The following is a 20,772-nucleotide window of genomic DNA, read 5'->3' on the forward strand; positions in this document are numbered from 1 at the left end:
AAGAAAGGAATGATTGTGTCCTGGTCTGATGATGAAGGAACAGATGGAGATGTTGATAGTGATGCTGCTAAACGTGTCAGTGCTATGACTGGGAGAGTGGAACCTAAATCTGAAAATGAAGATTCTGATTCTGAGAAAGTAACTGTGTCTTGTGGTCAAGACATTCATGAGGACAACACTTCCAGGTGTATGATGGAGCAGGAAAAAGTCATTGATCATCTCCAGGAAGAAAGGATTGGTCATCTGACTAAAATCTCTGACCTAAACAAAGAGGTAATGTTACTAAATACTCAACTTGATAATGTCCTCAAACAAGGTAGAATGATGACCACTGGAACTGATGTTCTAGATAGGATGTTAGAAGGTCAAGTGATAGGTAAACCAAATGGCATAGGCTTTACACATGAACACCTGAAACAGGAACAACAAAATAGTAGCTATATTCAGGCCTTAGAACACTATCATAAGGCCAAGAAGGGAAAGCCTGTTAAGAAAATTAAGTTTGTAGCCTCAGTTAAAGTAGATACCATCACTGATAGAGGTCCAATGTTTGAACATGAGGTACAACATCCTAAAACTGACTCAGTAAAAGAGAATCTCCCTTGGAAGTGTCATTTTTGTCATAGACAGGGTCATAAAACATCTGTTTGTTTTGATCTGTATGGTGTACCTAGACACTTTCAACCTAGTTCAACCTGGAAAGGGGTCAAGAAGGAGTGGAAACCTAAATGCTTAGGTCTAATAGCCCATACCTCCTTGAGAGCATCCTCCAGTGAAGATTGGTACTTTGATAGTGGGTGTTCTCGTCACATGACAGGAATGGACAATTTTCTAGGAAATGTCAGACCTTATTCCAAAAGTTATGTCACATTTGGAGATGGTGCTAAAGGAAAAATTGTGGGGATTGGAGATTTAGTTAGTGAAGGATCACCAAGACTGAATAATGTCTTGTTGGTCAAAGGGCTGGCTGCAAATCTGATTAGTATTAGTCAACTATGTGATCAGGGGCTAAGTGTAAATTTTAGTAAAACTGAGTGTCAGATCATAGATGAAAAAGGTAAGGTGAGTATGAAGGGTACTAGGTCTAAGGACAACTGCTATTTATGTACTTCTCAAGAACAGGCTCTCATATCTTCATGCATGCTGAGCAAAGCTGAAGAGGTAACACTGTGGCATCAAAAACTAGGTCACTTGAATATGCAAGGAATAAAGAAAGCTATCTCTCTAGAAGCAATCAGAGGTATACCCAAACTGGAAATCACTGATGGAAATATGTGTGGTGAATGTCAAGTTGGTAAACAGACTCGGATGTCCCATCCTAGGTTGGAACATCATGGAACCACAAAAACGCTTGAGCTTCTTCATATTGATTTAATGGGACCCATGCAAGTAGCTAGCATTGGTGGAAAGAAGTATGTTCTGGTGGTTGTTGATGACTTTTCAAGATTTACCTGGGTGAACTTCATCAGAGAAAAATCTGATACCTTTGACTCACTCAAGGAACTCTGTATCTAACTACAAAGAGAGAAAAATAGAGGTATTGTCAGGATAAAAAGTGATCATGGAACAGAATTTGAAAACTCCAGGTTTCATGAATTTTGTGCAGAAGAAGGAATCAGACATGAATTCTCATCTCCCATAACACCTCAACAGAATGAAGTGGTGGAAAGGAAGAATAGGACTCTATAAGAATCAGCCAGAGTCATGTTACATGCTAAACACCTACCTCTTTATTTCTGGACAGAAGCTATGAATACAGCTTGTCATGTTCATAACAGAGTCACACTAAGAACAGGTACTACAACTACCTTGTATGAGCTATGGAAGGAGAGAAAGCCTACTGTAAATTACTTTCATGTCTTTGGTAGCAAATGTTACATTCTAGCAGACAGAGACTACAGAAGGAAAATGGATCCAAAGAGTGATGTAGGAGTTTTTCTTGGTTACTCTACTAACAGCAGAGCCTATAGAGTGTTTAATAACAGAACTCAAGTTGTTATGGAATCCATCAATGTAGTGGTAGATGATATGGTTAAAGAACCAATGCTTGAAGTTGTACCTGGTGTTGAAGCATATCCTAAAACATCTGTTCAAGAGAAAGTAAGGCCTGAAGCTGATGAAGAACCTCAGACTAACTCTGAAGATATAGATCTAGAGAATGCAGAATCAAGTAAAGGACCTTCAATCAGAGTTCAGATGAATCATCCTCAAGAGCTCATTATTGGAGATCCAGATCAAGGAATCAGAACTATGAGATCTAATGAGGTTGTCTCCAATTCTTGTTTTGTGTCAAAATTTGAACCGAAAAATGTTAAGGAAGCTCTCACTGATGATTGCTGGATTGAAGCCATGCAAGAGGAACTCAAAAGAAGTGAAGTATGGGATCTGGTGCCTAGACCAAATGACATAAATGTCATTGGGACAAAATGGATCTACAAAAACAAGTCAGATGAAAATGGGACTGTTACCAGAAACAAGGCAAGACTGGTAGCACATGGTTACACATAAGTAGAAGGGTTAGACTTTGATGAAACATTTGCACCTGTGGCCAGATTGGAATCTATTAGACTACTTTTGGGAGTGGCATGTATCCTGAAGTTCAAATTGTTTCAGATGGATGTGAAGAGTGCATTTTTAAATGGATATCTCCATGAAGAAGTCTATGTTGAACAGCCAAAAGGATTTGTTGATCCAAGTTTTCTTGATCATGTGTACAAGTTGAAGAAGGCACTGTATGGACTAAAACAAGCACCTAGGGCTTGATATGAAAGACTCACAGAATTTCTGACACATCAAGGATACAAGAAGGGAGGAACAGATAAGACCTTGTTTGTTAAGAAGGACAAAGGACGACTCATGATTGCACATATCTATGTTGATGACATTGTGTTTGGAGGAATGTCGAATCAAATGGTTCAACATTTCGTTCATCAGATGCAGTCTGAATTTGAAATGAGTCTTGTGGGGCTAGAATATTGTGAAGAAGTTCGGGCTAGATAACGCCAGTCATAAAAGAACACCAGCAGCCACTCATGTCAAGCTATCCAAAGATGAAAATGGTGTAGCTGTTGATCAAAGCCTGTACAGAAGCATGATTGGAAGTCTCCTATATCTTACAGCGAGCAGACCTGACATAACTTTTGCTGTAGGGGTTTGTGCTAGATATCAAGCAGATCCTAAAATGAGTCATCTTGTTCAAGTTAAAAGGATTCTGAAGTACATAAATGGCACCACAGACTATGGGATTCTCTATTCTCACGGTGGAAGTTGCAGGTTGATTGGCTATTGTGATGCAGATTGGGCAGGTAGTGCAGATGACAGAAAAAGTACTTCAGGAGGCTGTTTCTTCCTTGGAAACAATTTGGTGTCTTGGTTCAGCAAGAAACAAAATTCAGTGTCTCTATCAACCGCAGAGGCAGAATATATTGCTGCAGGTAGTAGCTGCTCTCAGTTAGTCTAGATGAAGCAAATGCTGGAAGAGTATGATGTTCAACAAAATGTTCTAACATTGTACTGTGACAATCTAAGTGCTATCAACATTTCCAAAAATCCTATACAACATAGCATAACAAAGCACATTGACATCCGACATCACTTCATTAGGGATCTTGTTGAAGACAAAATTGTAACTCTGGAGCATGTAACAACTGAAGAACAACTGGCTGACATCTTCACAAAAGCCTTAGATATCAAGCAATTTGAGAAACTACGAAGCAAGCTGGGTGTTTGCATCCATGAGGAATAGCAACCACTGTTCAAAATGTCAGGTACTTTTAGCTGTAATTTATGCTTTTATCACATCTCAATTTGGCATATTTTATGGCTAAAAAGGGGGAGTAGGTATATCCTTGCTATATGTTACCTGACTATGTGCTTGAGGATGTTGAAACATCCGATTCTGGCCTTCTGGTTATTTTAATTTTCTTGTATTCGTGTTGGTTTAAAAAAAAATAAATAAAAAAATAATTTTGTGCATATATTCAGGGGGAGTAAAGAATATCTGTTTGTACTCCTTGAGGGGGAGTAAGCTTCTGTGTCCCTGAATGTTCCTGTGGATGTTGGGACATCCTGATGGTTTGAGCTACTGAGTACTATACTCCTATTTCTCTAAGTAGCGTGTTGTGACAGTTGACTGTCTGTTTAGGATGTACAGGAATTTATTTTTCCTTATACGTCCTCTGCTGCAAGACTCTGATTTTCTCTCTGATACCTTATAGTTCTCTTGTCTGCTTATTTCCATGTGTTAATTGTTGTGTGAAAATATTGGAAGCAGAATCTGAGACTTATAATATACTTCTTCTAGTCCTGAATATTATGTGTGATGACTGAAGAACTATATTTTTGGTATCCTTGGAAGTCTGAGAATGTGAACCTTTCTTCAAGGAAGATTTTATTTGTGAAGATTGAAGGAAAGGTTGCGTGTGCTATCTCTCTGTTTTTAACAGGTGTGGGCTGAATTTGTTTTAGCCAAAAATTTGCCAAAGGGGGAGATTGTTGGATATTTGTATGTTGGCTTCACTTTTGCCTAAAACAAATATTCACTTCAGATGTGGAACACAATGTTCCAACATCAAGAGTTGTTATGTACATTCTGGGCTTGACCTATGTTTACGCACGCGCATGCTTGATTGAAGGAATCCACACCAGCATGTGTTGGTAAGAACCGTGTGCAATTATGAAGAGATCAGAACATATGTGATTTCTTAAGGAATTGATGAAATGACTTAGGAAAGTATTTTTATGTGACTTTTAATAAGCCTATTTTATAGGAGTTTCTATATCCGTCCATTGCTTAATGAAGAAGTCACTGATCCGATCTGAAGCATGATTGAAGGAATGACACGCCTTGCTTCAGTATATAAAAGGCTGCAAGACCTGAAGATATTCACTCAAGACATTGGTTTACAAATAGAGTTTTGTTTAGGTTTTGAGTCATACATATTGTGAGCCTTTCGTGTATCATCTTGATACATGTTTAGGACTGTGCTTTGAGTTGTAATACTGTGCACTACTCCGAAGCTTTTAAGCAAGGAGCTAGGTAGATTGTGGACTGCATCTAAGCTTTTAAGCAAGGTTGCAAGTTGTTGTTTTTCGAGGGTAACCTCATTTGAATTGAGTCTATAATTTGGGAATCACATGGGATTGTGATCTGTTGTAAGGGAGTGAGATGGGATCTCAAATCTAGGAGTTCCTAGGTTGAAGTCTAGTTGGGGTAGGTCCTAGGTCTTAAGTGCAAACGTGGTTTGATGAGAGCTTTTGAATACGGACTGCACTAGTGGATTTCCTTCCTGGCTTGGTAGCCCCCAGATGTAGGTGACGTTGCACCGAACTGGGTTAACAATTTCTCTGTGCCTCTTTTCTTTCCTGTTTATTATTTGCAATGTATCTGTTAGCTTAATGTTCTAAATATCATATACAACATCTGCTTTTCTGTGTTCTGTGTTGGAACATCGTTTGGAACATCGTAAGTTTAACGTGCCAGAATAACAAATAATACATAGGAAGCATTACAAAACTAATAAATCTAAAATTAAAATTTTGAAAAAGAGAACGATTTTTTAAGTGATTTTGTGGAATTTTTCGGTGTCAATAAGGTGGAAATTGAGTCAGGAATAGGGATTTTTAGGGTTAGGGTTCTTAAGGATTTTTAGGGTTAGGGTTCTTAATATAAAAATGTGAAATAGAAATTAAAAAACTACATTACTACACAATACCTACTGTTTTAGCCTCCGTCACTAAAACCTTCTGAAGGTATATGAAATAATTCTTGTGGCGCTAACATATTCTCAAACAAGTTTTGATGTACATTTTGTATATATGTCAAAAGTTTTAAATAGATTGTGAGATTGTGCCAATCTATTTTCATTGAGAAACATGGAAAAATATTTTTGTATAAAAGAAACATTTACATATTTTCTCGTTGTATCGTTTTGCAAATGATAATATCAATGTCTATTTGATGAGAGATATAAACATTTGACAAAGTAAACTTGAGATAACAACATATGGTCAGATAAGTTAACATATAAATTGAGTAGAAGTAGACACTATTCAATAAACATTATCACCACCCTCTTCTGCATTATGTATAAGAAAGCCCTTGTTCATTATCCGATTCAGATAATTCGAAGCACCATAGGACACATTATGTTGTGGATCTGTCATTTTCTCTTTGTCTTTGGTTGGTTTTTGATAGACGATTGGCAAGTGTACCAATAACTATCAAAGTAGTAAAAATATCGATCCCACGAGGACTGTTTTTAACTTCAATAATTCAATTACGTTATATAATTAGGATGTATAAAAGTTATTCTTGGTTTGCCACTAGGCAGTAGATTTGGTTTGATTTTATGAAATCAAATAAAAGAAATAAAGTTGATTAAGAAAATATGGAGAGAGAGATGAGATCAGGTCTGTCGAATCCTCTATGTTTCCCCTAATTGGTTACTGCACCTATTATTACTAATGATTCTCTAGTTTCACGATAGTTAACAAATTAGCCCTAATCAATCCCTTGAGTTAGGACCCTCTTTTTAAACTACAGCCCCTAATTCCTTAGGTGGTCCAATAATCATCAAAGGTTTAAGCACGCTAACCTAATATCACTAACAAACGATTATCCATTCCTAGACTAACCATGTTTATTAGAACAATTCAATTAGGTCTAAGTCGAAAGCTATGGTCAGTAGTCATTCGTTCTCACAAAATCATGTTTATATTTGATCAGGATATAAAAAGCATTAAGAACAATTGAATTGAATGAAAACTAGAATATCATTAATAAGTAATAGAGTTTCACAGCAACATGTATCAATTAGGGTTACATAGATTCATCTCTGACCTAATCTCTGAGAGATTTAGCTACTCATAATCGAGTTTACAAATAGCATAATCAATGAAATAATTAAAACATACATGAATTGGTAAAAGGTTGAAGAAGTCGCCCTTCTAGCCGTCTCTGATGTCTCAAAATCGCACTTTGCTCTCCAAAATCGTAACTCTTGTTCTTCAGATTGAGTGCAGTATTTATAGAAGTCATGGGCCTGACCCATCAAAATCGTGCCGCACCTTGTATAATGGCGTGCCGCGATTTCCTCTTTACAGGAAGTGTGTAATTTTGCTTCAAAAATCGCAGCACGGCTTGAAATTGGCGTGGCGCGATTTCCTTCGAACAGACTTCAAATTTTAAGCTTTTTGCACTCCAGAACAGTATAAATTGCATGAGAACTCTATCAAAATGTCACAATAAGTCCCTAATATTACGTAATGACAGGATGTCATCAGTTTTCTTACGTGTGTATTATGTTCATCTATGTCATTTCTGACAATAATTATGACATATTCTCTTCGATCACCGTAATTAGAACATAGCATGAAATAACGGTGACCGAATAGAATAGGTCATAATTATTATCACAAATGATATAAATGAACATAATACACACATAAGAGAACCAACAAAAAACATAGAGAAAATGACAGATACACCACATAATGTTTGCTATGGTGCTTGAAATTATCTGAATCGGATAATGAACTAGGGCTTTCTTGAACATAATGATGAAAAGGGTGGTGGTAATGTTTATTGACTAATGTCTACTTCGACTCAATTTATATGTTTACTTATCAGACCATATGTTGTTCTCTCAATTTTACTTTGTCAAATGTTTATCTCTCATCAAATAGACATTGTTTTTATTAATAAATTAATTTAGAAAAATACTTGGGTTTTAAAGGTCTGACGTCACTACTACAAAATACCCCCTTTAATAGCACTTATTTTGGCTCTTAATAGCGCTTCTCAAGTGTTAAGAAAGCCCCCGTGATAAAAGGTCAGGAGCCTATAATAGCGCTTTCTAAACGCTATTAAATAGCAACACGTCAATAGCGCTTTTAGAAAAGCGCTAACATAGCCTTATTCTATTGCTATTAAAGTAGCATTTCTAACAGTTGTTTCTTAGCACTTTCTGAGAAGCGCTATAGTAGCCTTTCTACTCAAATAGGGGTTTCTTAGCGTTTTACTAAAAGCGCTAATAAAAGCTGCATATTTTTTTTTTTAAAATTTGTAACCAAAAATGCTATAATTAAACGCTATAATAAGATACTGAAATATGAATATAGCAAATTACATTCATGATAATCTCATTACAATCTTCAGAATTCATTCCATAAATAGATAAAAGTACAAAATAAAGATGAAGATGAGGGGGGACATAAAACCAAAACCCTCCAAAAAGTACTAATTTGGGAAACCAGTCTTGTTCCTAGCAATATTGATAGTAAAAGTAACCTAAAAAACCTGAGTCTGAATTTGTAAATAAGCACCACAAGCAGCTTTAACAGAGCTGGCAGCACCATCAGTGTTGCATTTTACCCAATTTAAGTTTTTCAGCAATATAGCCTCCTGTATCATATAATATGAAACGAAAAATTAATTAACATAGAATTTCCAGCACTACCAATTACGATTTAAAATAACTCAATTAAAAAACGCAAATGAAAATTGTTGAAAAAGAAAATGAAACTCACTAAGATACTCAGCCATAAAGGTTGCCCAATCCTCCTCGACCTCAACTAGCTTATCTTTAGAATAGGTTTTACATTTGTAATCTCCAAAATACTTCAAATATAAAAGTAGCAAAAAATTGAGTTAGAAAAAGAATGCCTAGCTATATATATATGATTACAAATTAACAGTTGTGCGGACAATGGGATAAAACACTGACAATAAATGTAGCACCGGAGAATGAACAGATGGTTAGATGGATCTGATATTTCGATAGCATGTAGATAGGGTGGAGGTGGTACTAATTCTGTAGGTTTCAGTTAATAAGTCATCAACAAATAACTGACAGTGGTAGATTGCTATGAAGGTGACCTAAAAATGTGTTTGAAAACAACAAAAGAGACTACACGACTGGTGAGAGTAGAAACCAGATCAAAACCGACAGCAGCAAGCGACAATCACTAGTAAAGAGGTTTAATAGGGGGACAAAAATGGGTCTGACGCCGAAAAATGGAGATAAGACACAATTTACGGGAGCAAGAAATTCAACAATGCACCAAGCGTCCACTAGATTTGTCTAACTGGGTCTGAATATCATGTTGAAAGATAAGAGAAACAAAAGGTATATAATGATATCAATGTACACTGCCCAACAACTAAGTATTTGAGGTCAGTCACTTCATGCCATTCACAATAACATGAATTGTTTTTAGGAGACAAATAACAAGAATTTAGAACCATGCCTAATTAAAGAAAAATGTTGTCCTTCGTTCCTATATCACTTTCCCAGGTTTTTCACCATATGATTGAGCAAACTGCTTAAAATATTTTGCCATTGTATCCACATTTTATAGCAAAAGTCATCTACGAAATCACATAGCGACAGTCCAAGTAAATTCATTTCAAGAAAATTGAACATAGTAAAAAACTTAATGTTACAAATTTAAATTAACTCAACACAACTCATATGATCGGCAGTTCACATTAACACAACATAACTCATAGATTCAAATGAACACAACACATACCTTAAAAAACTGGAACGATACAAGTCTCTGTTGTGAAAGTGATTGACCAAATCCAATAAGTTAAGTTGTATCTGCACACATGTTGAATGGGTTAATTGATGATCCTTTGACATATATAAACTAATGGATCACGGAACATAATTTAGTGCTACAGTTGTGAGCGACCTGACCAGACTTAATCTCACAACAACACTGAATAAAGCACATTAATGACGGTAATTGTCTGCAAAAATATGGTGTATCAAACTTTTATTCTAGATCAACTACGTATGTGGCAACTATGCTTTGACAGTGTTGCACAATAATTGGTTGAATTAATTGGACATAGATCAGATGACTCAAATTTTAATTTAAAATTTTTGATCTATTGAACTTAAACATGAGGTGCATGATGTTTATTCAACAATTTCAACTTACCAAGTGCAAAGAATCCTAATTCCTTCATAATTATTGGGTACTAAAGTTCAAGTGTGGTATGACTTTTGCCTTTATTAGTTGAACTTGAAACCAAATTCGGTACAATGTATCAAGCAAAAAAAAAAAAAAAAAACCAATTGTAGAGCACTTCATTATTGTCCCAAATTCACATCAAAGAAATTTTAGAACTATAAACACATCATATAGACTTATTACCGAAGTTTGACTCAATTCAATAGTAGTAATACATATACATTGATGCTAAGTCCTATAAAAAGATATAGGTAACTAAAAACATCACCTCCGACTGAACTCTAAAAACTGCATATATGGACATGACTCAAATAAATATAAATATATTTACATTAGTACTTAGTTTGATCTAAACTAAAAGAGCACTACGTACAATTATACTTTGAAAATGGAAACAAAAATTAACTAGCTAAACTTTAAGGTATTATAATAAGTAGTATCTAACAAAGCTGCAAAAACACTCCCCCACCTACCCAAGCACCCATAAAGCTACACCGAAAAAACTCATGAAAACAATGTTTAAATGGTTGTGTCACAATGGAATGTGTAAGTATATAGCTGATACTTAATCTAACAAACTAACATTTGCCATTAAAAAAACAAATTGAAGAACCAGTTTGGAAGCAATACAACAAGTTAAAAAGAATGATTTAATTTGATGATCAACTTAAAGAACAACAAAAGCTTTTCCTAAGCAGAGCTGGTATCAGCAAAAAAAAAAAAAAAAAAAGGATACTCCCACTAGTTAATGAGCAATTTACTTACAAATTTATTTTCCAAGACTGCTCATAAAGATAATAACTGATTAGTTGAAGGTAATAAAGATGTTTATTATGTTATATCACTATTCAGCTGAAGAATCTTATTATTTCCCATTCTGATTCTTTGTTGGTGGCTCACTGGCTCTTAATAACACTAAATTCCCTATTTTCTACCTAGCCTGTTCCTCAAGGTTACATATAGTAACACATTCTGTGTAGGTCAGACATATGATGTTAGGAAAAAAGAAGACATAATGAAGTGTACTCTTCTACATATAAATTATGAAACACTAAAATTCATTTTATAAACCAAAGAAAGATGTGTTATATCAAAAGGAACACTAAAAATTCACTGTATGAAGTAAATCCAGGATACAAAGTCAGCCTAAGCACAAAAAATTCCAATGCAATTCGGCTGCAGATACAAGAATAAATATTGTAAACCAACCAATCAATCAAGATACATCAACAACCCTAATGACCTCCAGAATAACACAACAAATTGCAATTGAAATCGCCGTCACCAAACATAGTTTGTATACACAACACTATGACATGTTATGTTTGAACCAAAAAAAACTACTCCATTACATTTTGAAATGGAAAAACCAAATGAAACCCATAAAACACCTAGACCATGCAACAGATCAGAAATCTCAGCGAATGAATAGGGCAAATTTGAACCCAATTTTTAACAATATATCATTAATGATAAAAACTTTAAAAATGAACTAGATGCAAAATTTATCTTGATTCTCAACCAAGTACCTCTTTAACAAAATCAGGAACCAATGTGAGTTCATTGTCAAAAATAGTCAAAATAACTCTTTAAACAGATAATCAAACAAGCTTTGGCCTCATCTATTTTCACAATCATAAATACCCCAATTTAATTATATAACATAATATGGCAACAGGGTCAATAGTGACATGCGAAGAACTCATGATTCCTTTTTTAAAAAATATATATTTTCTTTACAAAGCCAAAAGATTTTCCAATATTTAGTAACATACAAAACAAAACTCCTCATTTAGTACAAGAACAGAGGTAGCAACATAAAGCCCCTAAATCGTAAAACCCCTCACTCCAAAATGCATCATTTCTCAAATCTCTTAAATTTAACTAACTACAAAAGCTTCTATTCTTACTTGACACAAATCAAAATAACGAAATTACGGATAAAAACGCTTTAACGCATAATCACGTTGGAAAATAAGTTCAGCTTATTTACAACGTGAATCTCTTTATTCTTTAACACAAAATTGCGTTGGAATCGCTTAATGAAAAAAGCGATAGATAGAAGAGAAATGAAAACCTGTTAGTGATGGCGGCGGACGATGACTAAGTCCGACGAGTTGAAAGTTCAGTACGACTTCAATTTCGACTTCAACTTCGATTTCAACTTCAAATTCGAGAGAGAGAGAGAGAGAGAGAGAGAGTGACTTCTGACTTTGATTTTGACTGAAGCTAGTTTGGATTTCGAGAGAGAGAGAGTGAATGAAGCTGGTTTCGAGAGAGAGAGAGAGAGAGAGAGAGAGTGGAATGAAGGACGGTGGTATGGGTTTAGTTTTGACGGTGGAAGTTTTTTCAGATTTGGAGAGAGAGTGTAAAGAGTTTTGGACGGTGGAATGAAGGTATGGGTTCTGATGACCAATGCTTTTTAGTTTTGTGCGCGAAAATGAAAAAAACCATCCGCCCTTTTTTAATTTTCATAAAGCCCAAAGATAGCGTTTACGAAAAGCGCTATCTATACCCCCCTCCAACAATAGCACTTTCTAAAAAGCGCTATTAGTGCGAACCAATATAATAGCGTTCGTAGAAAAGCGCTATCTAACCCATTTTTTAACAAGTTTTTCTTAGCGCTTTCTGAAAAGTGCTATAACTGGCCTATGAGTTGCATTTTTAATAGCATTTATCCATAAACGCTATTAATATTGTGTATTAAAGGCTAAAATTGTGGTAGTGCGTGTCCGTTTGTTTGCACCGAAATTTTTTTCTCCCTAACTATTAGTGTGACTTATTCTTCCTCCATATTAGGAACAACAAACAAACACACAAGCTTGTGATGATGGCACTCCTCATATTCTTTCATGTGCATAAAACAATAAAATATGAGGGACTACTCCTCTTATTAAAAAATAAATAAATACTAACCGGCATAGCAAACAATATTCGTCTCTTCCAATTCTTCGTGGGTTCTCATTTTCCTATTGCAAGATCGTTTTTGTTGTTATGTTACCTCAGTTTGATTCATATTTGAGAAGAGTCTGTTGTCCTCTGGGACAATATCACACCTCGGGTTTACAAGCATACATAGCTTAGTTCCTTGTTGCCGAGTTCATGACTCATTTAGTTGCTACCGACACCAAATTACAACAATATAAACACATAAAGTTTACTTGATCTCTTTCTATTTGGTTGATGGGTGTTATTATTTTGAGATGATTTCATGCCTGATTTATGTTTAATTTATTCAACATTCTTAAGGATTGAGAATAATTTGAAAAATGTTCATTTGGAAAGGGACAAATTAGAAAGTGGTATCCGTATCAACATTGCAAATGAAATCTACACCTCCATGATACGACATCAAATTACAACAATATTAACGGAAGATAAGTTTATTTGAACTCTTTCTCTATTGCTAATGAGTGTTATAATTTTGAGATGATAGCATGCCTAATTATGCTTAATTTATTCAACATTCTTAAGGATTGAGACTAAGTTGTAAAATATTCATATGAAAAAGACGAATTTTAAAATAGTATCCGTATCAACATTGCAAATGAAATCTACACCTCCATGTTACAAGTTCTTTTGGTTTTATTTAAACCGGTCATGCTAACTTTTACCCTTAAGGCACGTGCTAAGAATTCCATAATTGGTAAATACTTATTACAAAACATTAATTTGCAATCTTAAGAAAAATAAATTGGCACAATTTTCTAGACAAAATTTCCACTTTAGGTTCTTCAACATGTGCCCTAAGGGCACAAGTTAGCATTTCCCTTAACAAAAATCTCATGTCAACTTTCTCGATTATTGTTCATTTATGAGGTGAGGTCAAACCATTAGTTTTGTAACGGTCAAATGATCTTGACCGTTGGATATGAAACTTATCTTTGGCTACTCACATATAAATAAAGCTCTCGTTCCTCATATCTACTCACACAAAAAGTTCTCTTGAGTTGTCAAAAAACTTTTCTCTATTCTCCCTCCTTTTGTTTGTGTTGACGAGCCATTCTTTTCTTCTCTCTCTTTTTATGTCCCGTCGGATTTAAAGAGTGTTCTCAAGACCACACTCCATTCGAGAAATAATGTCCTTCGGAATTAAGAATGGTCTTAAGAGCATAGTCCATTCGGTAAATTTTGTCCCTTCGGAAATAAGAGTATTCTTGAGATCATGATCTCTTTTGAGATAAAGTGTCCCTTCGAAAAATAAGAATGATCTTAAGAATATAGTAGCTTTGTATGTTTTATGCCCTTGGAGAAGTTGGAGGTTGGACTGGTGGAAACATCATATTAAAGTGGTCCACTGGTCCTAATACTATATAAGAGTGGTCTTTGTACCATAATATAGAGTGGTATCAATATCATATTGGATTGGTCTTAGCACCATACCTGAAGGTGAATTTCTAGAACAGATACTAAAGTGCAGTAGGACTCTGATACATTTGTAGCTGGGTTGTTTTATTCTAGGGGAGTCATGGTTGATAATCTTCTTGCACAATTTTTTGGGCAGTGCTACGAAACGTCCTAGAGAGAGCGACCTAGTCCACGACTCAGCCTAGTAATCTCTTCAGTGATAGAAAATATTGTTAACTAATTTTGACTATTGTTCCAGCGATTAATGAAATCATTATTCATTTCATCATTAAAAATAATTAGTTGTTTGTGAAAAAGCTATCCGAAAACATAGAAGTTTTGAGAGTGGGAATATCGACCATAGTTTGTGCTTTTGTACTTTGAAAAAACAAAGACCTAACTTTACTAACTAGTTCTCAGATCTTCCCGAATCCTTACTGTAACCGAACATGAAAGTTCTAAGCAATGTTGCAGTAAACAAAATGACATTCACATTCATACACTTTCTAAGCTAAGTTACTGAAGTGAAATATATATTGAGTGGCATATAAGGATGACTCATATAACTAATATGTGGCTTCTCTTAACTTATAAAGCATGACCCTAAGACAGATACCATAATGAATTAAGAAATAGAAGTGATTGAATTCAACAATATTTATCAATGTTGTGTCTGTGTTGGACACCATATACACCATCAATTTAAACTATAATATCGAAGCCACATAATTTCTATAGCACTGACCTCTCTAATCCAAGGCATGTATGTCTGGAATTTGTCCGTGTTTGACACTGATACAACTCTGGTACATATAATTACAGTTAAAACTCTATAAATTAATAATGTCAGGACCGGAGAAATTTATTAATTTAGAAAGTTATTAATTTATTGATAAATTAATAATTATTAATTTAAAGAGTTTTTAAGTAATTATACTGCACATACCAAACAAATAGGCAAATTAGTCTATGCCTCTTAGAATTACGTTGCAGCGAACCTTGGGACTCAACGTAAATTAGTAACTACTGTGTTCATATGCATTGGAAATCAATAATGACTTTTGAAGTACAGTAAATGTAAACAAGAGGAACAAATGTGTTCAATGTATTCTTAATATATTTTTTTTCAGTTTCTATGAATTATTAATTTATGATTTTCTTGGGATCGAAAATTATAAAGGGATCTCCCGAAAAATTATTATCTTATTATTTTATCGAGTTTTTCAATTTTTTTCATTGGCCTAAGTCGGAACCGGACAAATTTATTATTTTAGAAAGTTTATTAATTTACCGAGTATTAATTCAAAGAGTTTCTACTGTATGTTCAATTAATTCCTTGATATTGAGATGTCAGTGTCAATATCGTATTCAGTGTCAGTGTTAGTGTTTCTTACAACTCTTAACTCATCGTTAATATCGCCATGAAATTGTAACTTGTACTGCCTAACATAGAAAAGTCAAGTGAAGCTTGTGCTGTTCTTCCCATTTTCAAGGCAGTAAAATTTAAATATGAATGATTGGTGACAAAGAGAAATGAATGAGGTAACCGTGAAAGATTACCTTCCTAACAGAGATCTGATATCCAAGCATCAAGTAATCAAGCTCAGCATGATAGTACTTAAATCCAGCCTACAAAATAAATAAAAATAAAAATAATTGTAAATCGAGTAACATATAAAAGGGACGACTCCTATAACCAAATCACGCACGAACATAAACACAAACATAAACATAGAAACTAGTTATAAGTAGTCACCGATATTAATAATTTAAAAAATAGATCGATTGAATATAACAACCTTATATATCAATGTGGTTTTGGCGTTGAACATCGAACACAAATTCAATTTAAATTATAGGTGCTACATGAGTTATGTAGCGCCGACACCTCTGATTGAACGTGAGGCGTGTGCGTGCGGTGTCTGCTATGTGTTCGTGTTTGATATTGATACAACATCCACACATATAATTACATTCAATTAGTTAATTTTCTTACAACGTCGTCAGTATCAACATGTAGGTGTCAATATTGTTGGAAAAATTGACACAGAATTAATTAATACATAGAAATAATAATCAAGAAATATATCAGCAATTATAGATATAATTCTCAGTAAAATAAAGAAGAAAGAATGAGCTTATCGGTCGTTGGCTGAGGCGTGCAATTGCACTGGGCTTAAGAGCATTTCGCCACCACAGGTCAATGACCTGATGCAGTTGGCCTCAAAGCTAGTGCTCTCCAGGATACAACAGCCACATCTCACTAACACTGCACGTGAACTAGCAAGGGCACAGGAACAACTCTTGGATGCTCAAGGGAACTTAATTGTTATTTGTTATTAGCAACTAAAAGAAAATAAGTGATGGAAGAATCAATTATACTTCAGTACTATGTCATTTCTCTATTCCCAACCCACTATATATACCCCTATACACGTACATATCAGTTCCTATTTATAAGCAAGAATTAACACACGTATGGGAACGTTATAGGCAAAACCATAATTCCTAATAATAAGGATTGACCAAAGACTAAGTTACTTGTAATGAGTATTGTACCGTTAACTGAAAATATAACGTGCTGTATACTAAGTCAAAGAGTAACTATTAATTATAATAAAATTAATAATAAAAATAATAACACTTTAAAATAAATAATAAATAAATTAAAAATTCCTACAATCCCCCACAATTATTTATTTTAAAGTTTTAGGTGTTCCCAAGAGCGTGAAAAATCAATGCATAAGCACTAGTGTCTTTTGGACTATGAACTAGCACATAGAGCAAATGAAATTTGATCCACTAGAATGTAGGTGAGATTATAACCTCTATGAACCTCATTCCGTATGTGAATCAGTGACCTCATCACTCACATTGATCTCTCGTCCAAAGTTTGTTCAACGCGGTGTGGTGCATTTTGGCCTTGCACCTATGCCTGGATTTCATGAGTGGCTCTAGAAAGTCTGCCCAAGCTTTCATAGAGGCGGCCCCACCTCCAACACTCATATAGGTAAATCTATCAAGTGTACACCACAGTCAAGCACACCACTCAAATATATGAGCTATAGATTTATTAAGAGTATTAACTCAACCTACAACGCTGTAGTATACACTATCCTACACCATAGGGATGAACTCTAAAAAATAAATTGGATAGTGTCTCATCAAATTGACAAGCGACTTGTTCTTACCCATATGAACATAACCTTGCGAATTTTCACAATTTATGTTGGGTTATCATCACTCTCAATTTTTGTATTGGACATAATCCATCCCCCTTCGATGTAAATATATTTTTCACTGTACAGTTGTATCACAAATAATTCATTGACTAAGACGTCTCTCGGTCAGTATCTCATACATATTAACGATCATCCATGATATATTATCATAGGTTTACGTAATTAAATTCTAAGCAACAACACCCCCACATAGGAGAGAATAAAGTCTACTTTTAAATTTATTAAACAGGTCTACTTGAAAATATTTCAAGTGACAATGCCCCCACATTGGGTAAATATAAATTCATGTGTGAATTTTATTCAGATCTACTTGAATTATTTTTCAAGTGATAACACCCCCACATTGGGGAAAATAAATCCACACAATTTTATATGTCCACATCATCGTATTATCAATACAATGGATAATCTACACTATGTCACCAATAATTTAAGGTGAATCTCAATATATACATCACATTTAGCAAGTGCCACAAAATATATTCAGGTCTACTTAAATTAATTTTAAGCGACAACATAACATCTATTTCACTCGTTTCATTCATGATTATCATATATCTTTATCCTTCAATAGCAATTAGTCTAGTGCATCACTTAAATAACAATTAGTGCACAGTACAATAGTGGACAGCTAAATCACAAACACCTTCGCATCAATTTATTTTATATCACTACATTTATAGGTCCACACGTTTCTCTATATATCAATGAACAATATAAGCACTATACCATGAAACCATCCAACACAAGGTACTTCTAATATTTAATCTCATGACAGATGATAATTTTCAAGAATTAAGGTCGACAAACATGTATCAATAAAATAAGTAATCAACCTTTCAAATTTAATTGCAAATCCGTAGGCATTTCAACATGTTACATTTCTTCAAATTGAGTTTGTATTCAAATTTTAATTATCAAGGCAAAAACACTCCACTGATATGATTATATACCAATACATCACCTCAAATTTAACGAACACAGACTATATTCTCACATAATTTCATTCAAGTTATAATTCACAATAGATCTAACAATTAATAGAAGAAACTAGAGGTGTATCATAAGATAAAATGAGTCGCACATAAAAAAGTATCGGTACCGTAACATAAACCTCAAAAATCATTCATTACCTCTAACTCATGAAAGCAAAGCCAAAAAATAAAGGTGTAAGCATGTCGATAAGTGAATTCTACAGTACATTTAAATCAATCAATTATTTAGAGTTAATAATAAATATTGAAACCATTCCACCAGATTAATATCAATGAGACAATTAACCACTAGAGTATACTCTAAATGGTTTCGAAATATCCAGTAGTGTCGAAACTGATTTGATGATTCATGTGACAATTTTAAACACATTAATGAAACTCTAGCATAGCCTCAAATGATTTAGTATAATAAGCATAAACATGCACCCAAACACATGATTTGTAAATAATACAAATAAATCCTATTTTTACAATAAATAAAAATGAAGTAGATAGAACCTGGGTGACACATCTATAGTATAATTTTCAGCAACTAATTCTCCATTCTTTAAATCAAAGGGTCACCACCACTATCAACATTTTAAGCGTCCGGAAACTTTGTTAAAAGAATACTGCTTTTCAGAATCAACAAAAGATACCACGGTTAGCAATTTCTCTCATTCACGATAATATAAACAAATCAAAATTAGAAATGCAATAATTAAACTTCATAATAATAATTCTATGCCAATCAAAATGCTCTTAAGATTGTTGGAAAAATTGACACAGAATTAATTAATACATAGAAATAATAATCAAGAAATATATCAGCAATTATAGATATAATTCTCAGTAAAATAAAGAAGAAAGAATGAGCTTATCGGTCGTTGGCTGAGGCGTGCAATTGCACTGGGCTTAAGAGCATTTCGCCACCACAGGTCAATGACCTGATGCAGTTGGCCTCAAAGCTAGTGCTCTCCAGGATACAACAGCCACATCTCACTAACACTGCACGTGAACTAGCAAGGGCACAGGAACAACTCTTGGATGCTCAAGGGAACTTAATTGATATTTGTTATTAGCAACTAAAAGAAAATAAGTGATGGAAGAATCAATTATACTTCAGTACTATGTCATTTCTCTATTCCCAACCCACTATATATACCCCTATACACGTACATATCAGTTCCTATTTATAAGCAAGAATTAACACATGTATGGGAACGTTATAGGCAAAACCATAATTCCTAATAATAAGGATTGACCAAAGACTAAGTTACTTGTAATGAGTATTGTACCGTTAACTGAAAATATAACGTGCTGTATACTAAGTCAAAAGAGTAACTATTAATTATAATAAAATTAATAATAAAAATAGTAACACTTTAAAATAAATAATAAATAAATTAAAAATTCCTACAATCCCGTATGACTCGTAACTCAAGGTGAATATTGAAGTGAAGTTTTAAGCTCCTCTTTTCACCAAACATGGAAGTTTTAAGTTATGTAATGTTTAATTAAATTAAAAAATACGTATACCTTAACAGAAGAATCAACGAGATTTGAATGCTGCATGGGTAAATTGATCCGCATTTCCTTCATTCCCTGATTTGAATGAATCAATTTAAATTAAATGGGGGAATAATTACTTAATTAATATTAGTAGTAATGATGTAGGTAAGTAATTAACTTATTAACCTGTTGCTTCCAATGGGAAATGGAATCTTCCAATTTGGAAAGAAAAAAAGTAGAATCCATCTTCTTCCACATTAATTTCTTCTTCCATAACCCTTCCTTCAAAAAAGTTTTGTATTGTGTCTAAATACGTGGATAAATTGTTTTTTTTTTTTATTTGAACCGGTCAGATTAGTTTCAGTTGAACGGGTAAAGCTCCAAATTATTAGTTTCATTTGAATGGTAAACCAATGACCTATTTGATTTAATTTTTGGAAGAAAAAAAAGAATTAGGATCAATTAAAAATACTCGGTTTACTGTACCAAAAAAAAAAGAAAATCAATGTTGCTTGGTTTGATGTTTTATACCACTAGTTCTAGCTGGTAAATATATTTTCGTTTTTGTTCTTACCCGACCATCGGATATCATCATATCATCAACTTGACACGAATATATATATATATATATATATATATATATATATATATATATATATAATAGTTAAAGATGAGAGAGCGTGAGAGTTTGAGTGGCGGTAACCCTAGGGTAA

General features: G+C 34.0%; 1 protein-coding gene across 2 annotated transcripts; it reads right to left on the reverse strand.

Annotated features, from left to right (window-relative positions):
* Positions 1–8,142: 8,142 nt before the first annotated feature.
* Positions 8,143–20,373, reverse strand: LOC146916704 (nudix hydrolase 10-like). Of its 2 annotated transcripts, XM_085718672.1 has the most exons (6): positions 20,246–20,373; positions 20,087–20,152; positions 15,892–15,960; positions 9,535–9,605; positions 8,530–8,620; positions 8,143–8,404 (listed from the first exon to the last, which is right to left on the reverse strand). In XM_085718672.1, the coding sequence occupies exons 1-5, from the start codon at positions 20,315–20,317 to the stop codon at positions 8,575–8,577; spliced, it is 324 nt and encodes a 107-aa protein (XP_085574798.1). In that variant the 5' UTR covers positions 20,318–20,373; the 3' UTR covers positions 8,143–8,404; positions 8,530–8,574. The 2 variants fall into 2 exon arrangements, with proteins under 2 accessions (XP_085574798.1, XP_085574799.1); XM_085718673.1 differs by lacking the exons at positions 8,143–8,404; positions 8,530–8,620; positions 9,535–9,605 and adding an exon at positions 14,945–15,134.
* Positions 20,374–20,772: the final 399 nt, after the last annotated feature.

Source organism: Medicago sativa, chromosome 6, assembly GCF_051527215.1.
Source record: "Medicago sativa cultivar Bolivia chromosome 6, Bolivia_mono, whole genome shotgun sequence".
Taxonomy (NCBI): domain Eukaryota; kingdom Viridiplantae; phylum Streptophyta; class Magnoliopsida; order Fabales; family Fabaceae; genus Medicago; species Medicago sativa.

Bases quoted from the DNA above. Each gene is read 5' to 3' on its own strand.
- LOC146916704 (XM_085718672.1), bottom strand. From the start codon at position 20,317: ATGTGGAAGAAGATGGATTCTACTTTTTTTCTTTCCAAATTGGAAGAT. The intron at 15,961-20,086 runs GTATACGTATTT...TTTATTTTGTAG, and splicing joins TCGTTGATTCTTCTGTTAAG to GCTGGATTTAAGTACTATCA. The intron at 8,621-9,534 runs GTATGTGTTGTG...TTATATTTGAAG, and splicing joins TATCGTTCCAGTTTTTTAAG to TATTTTGGAGATTACAAATG.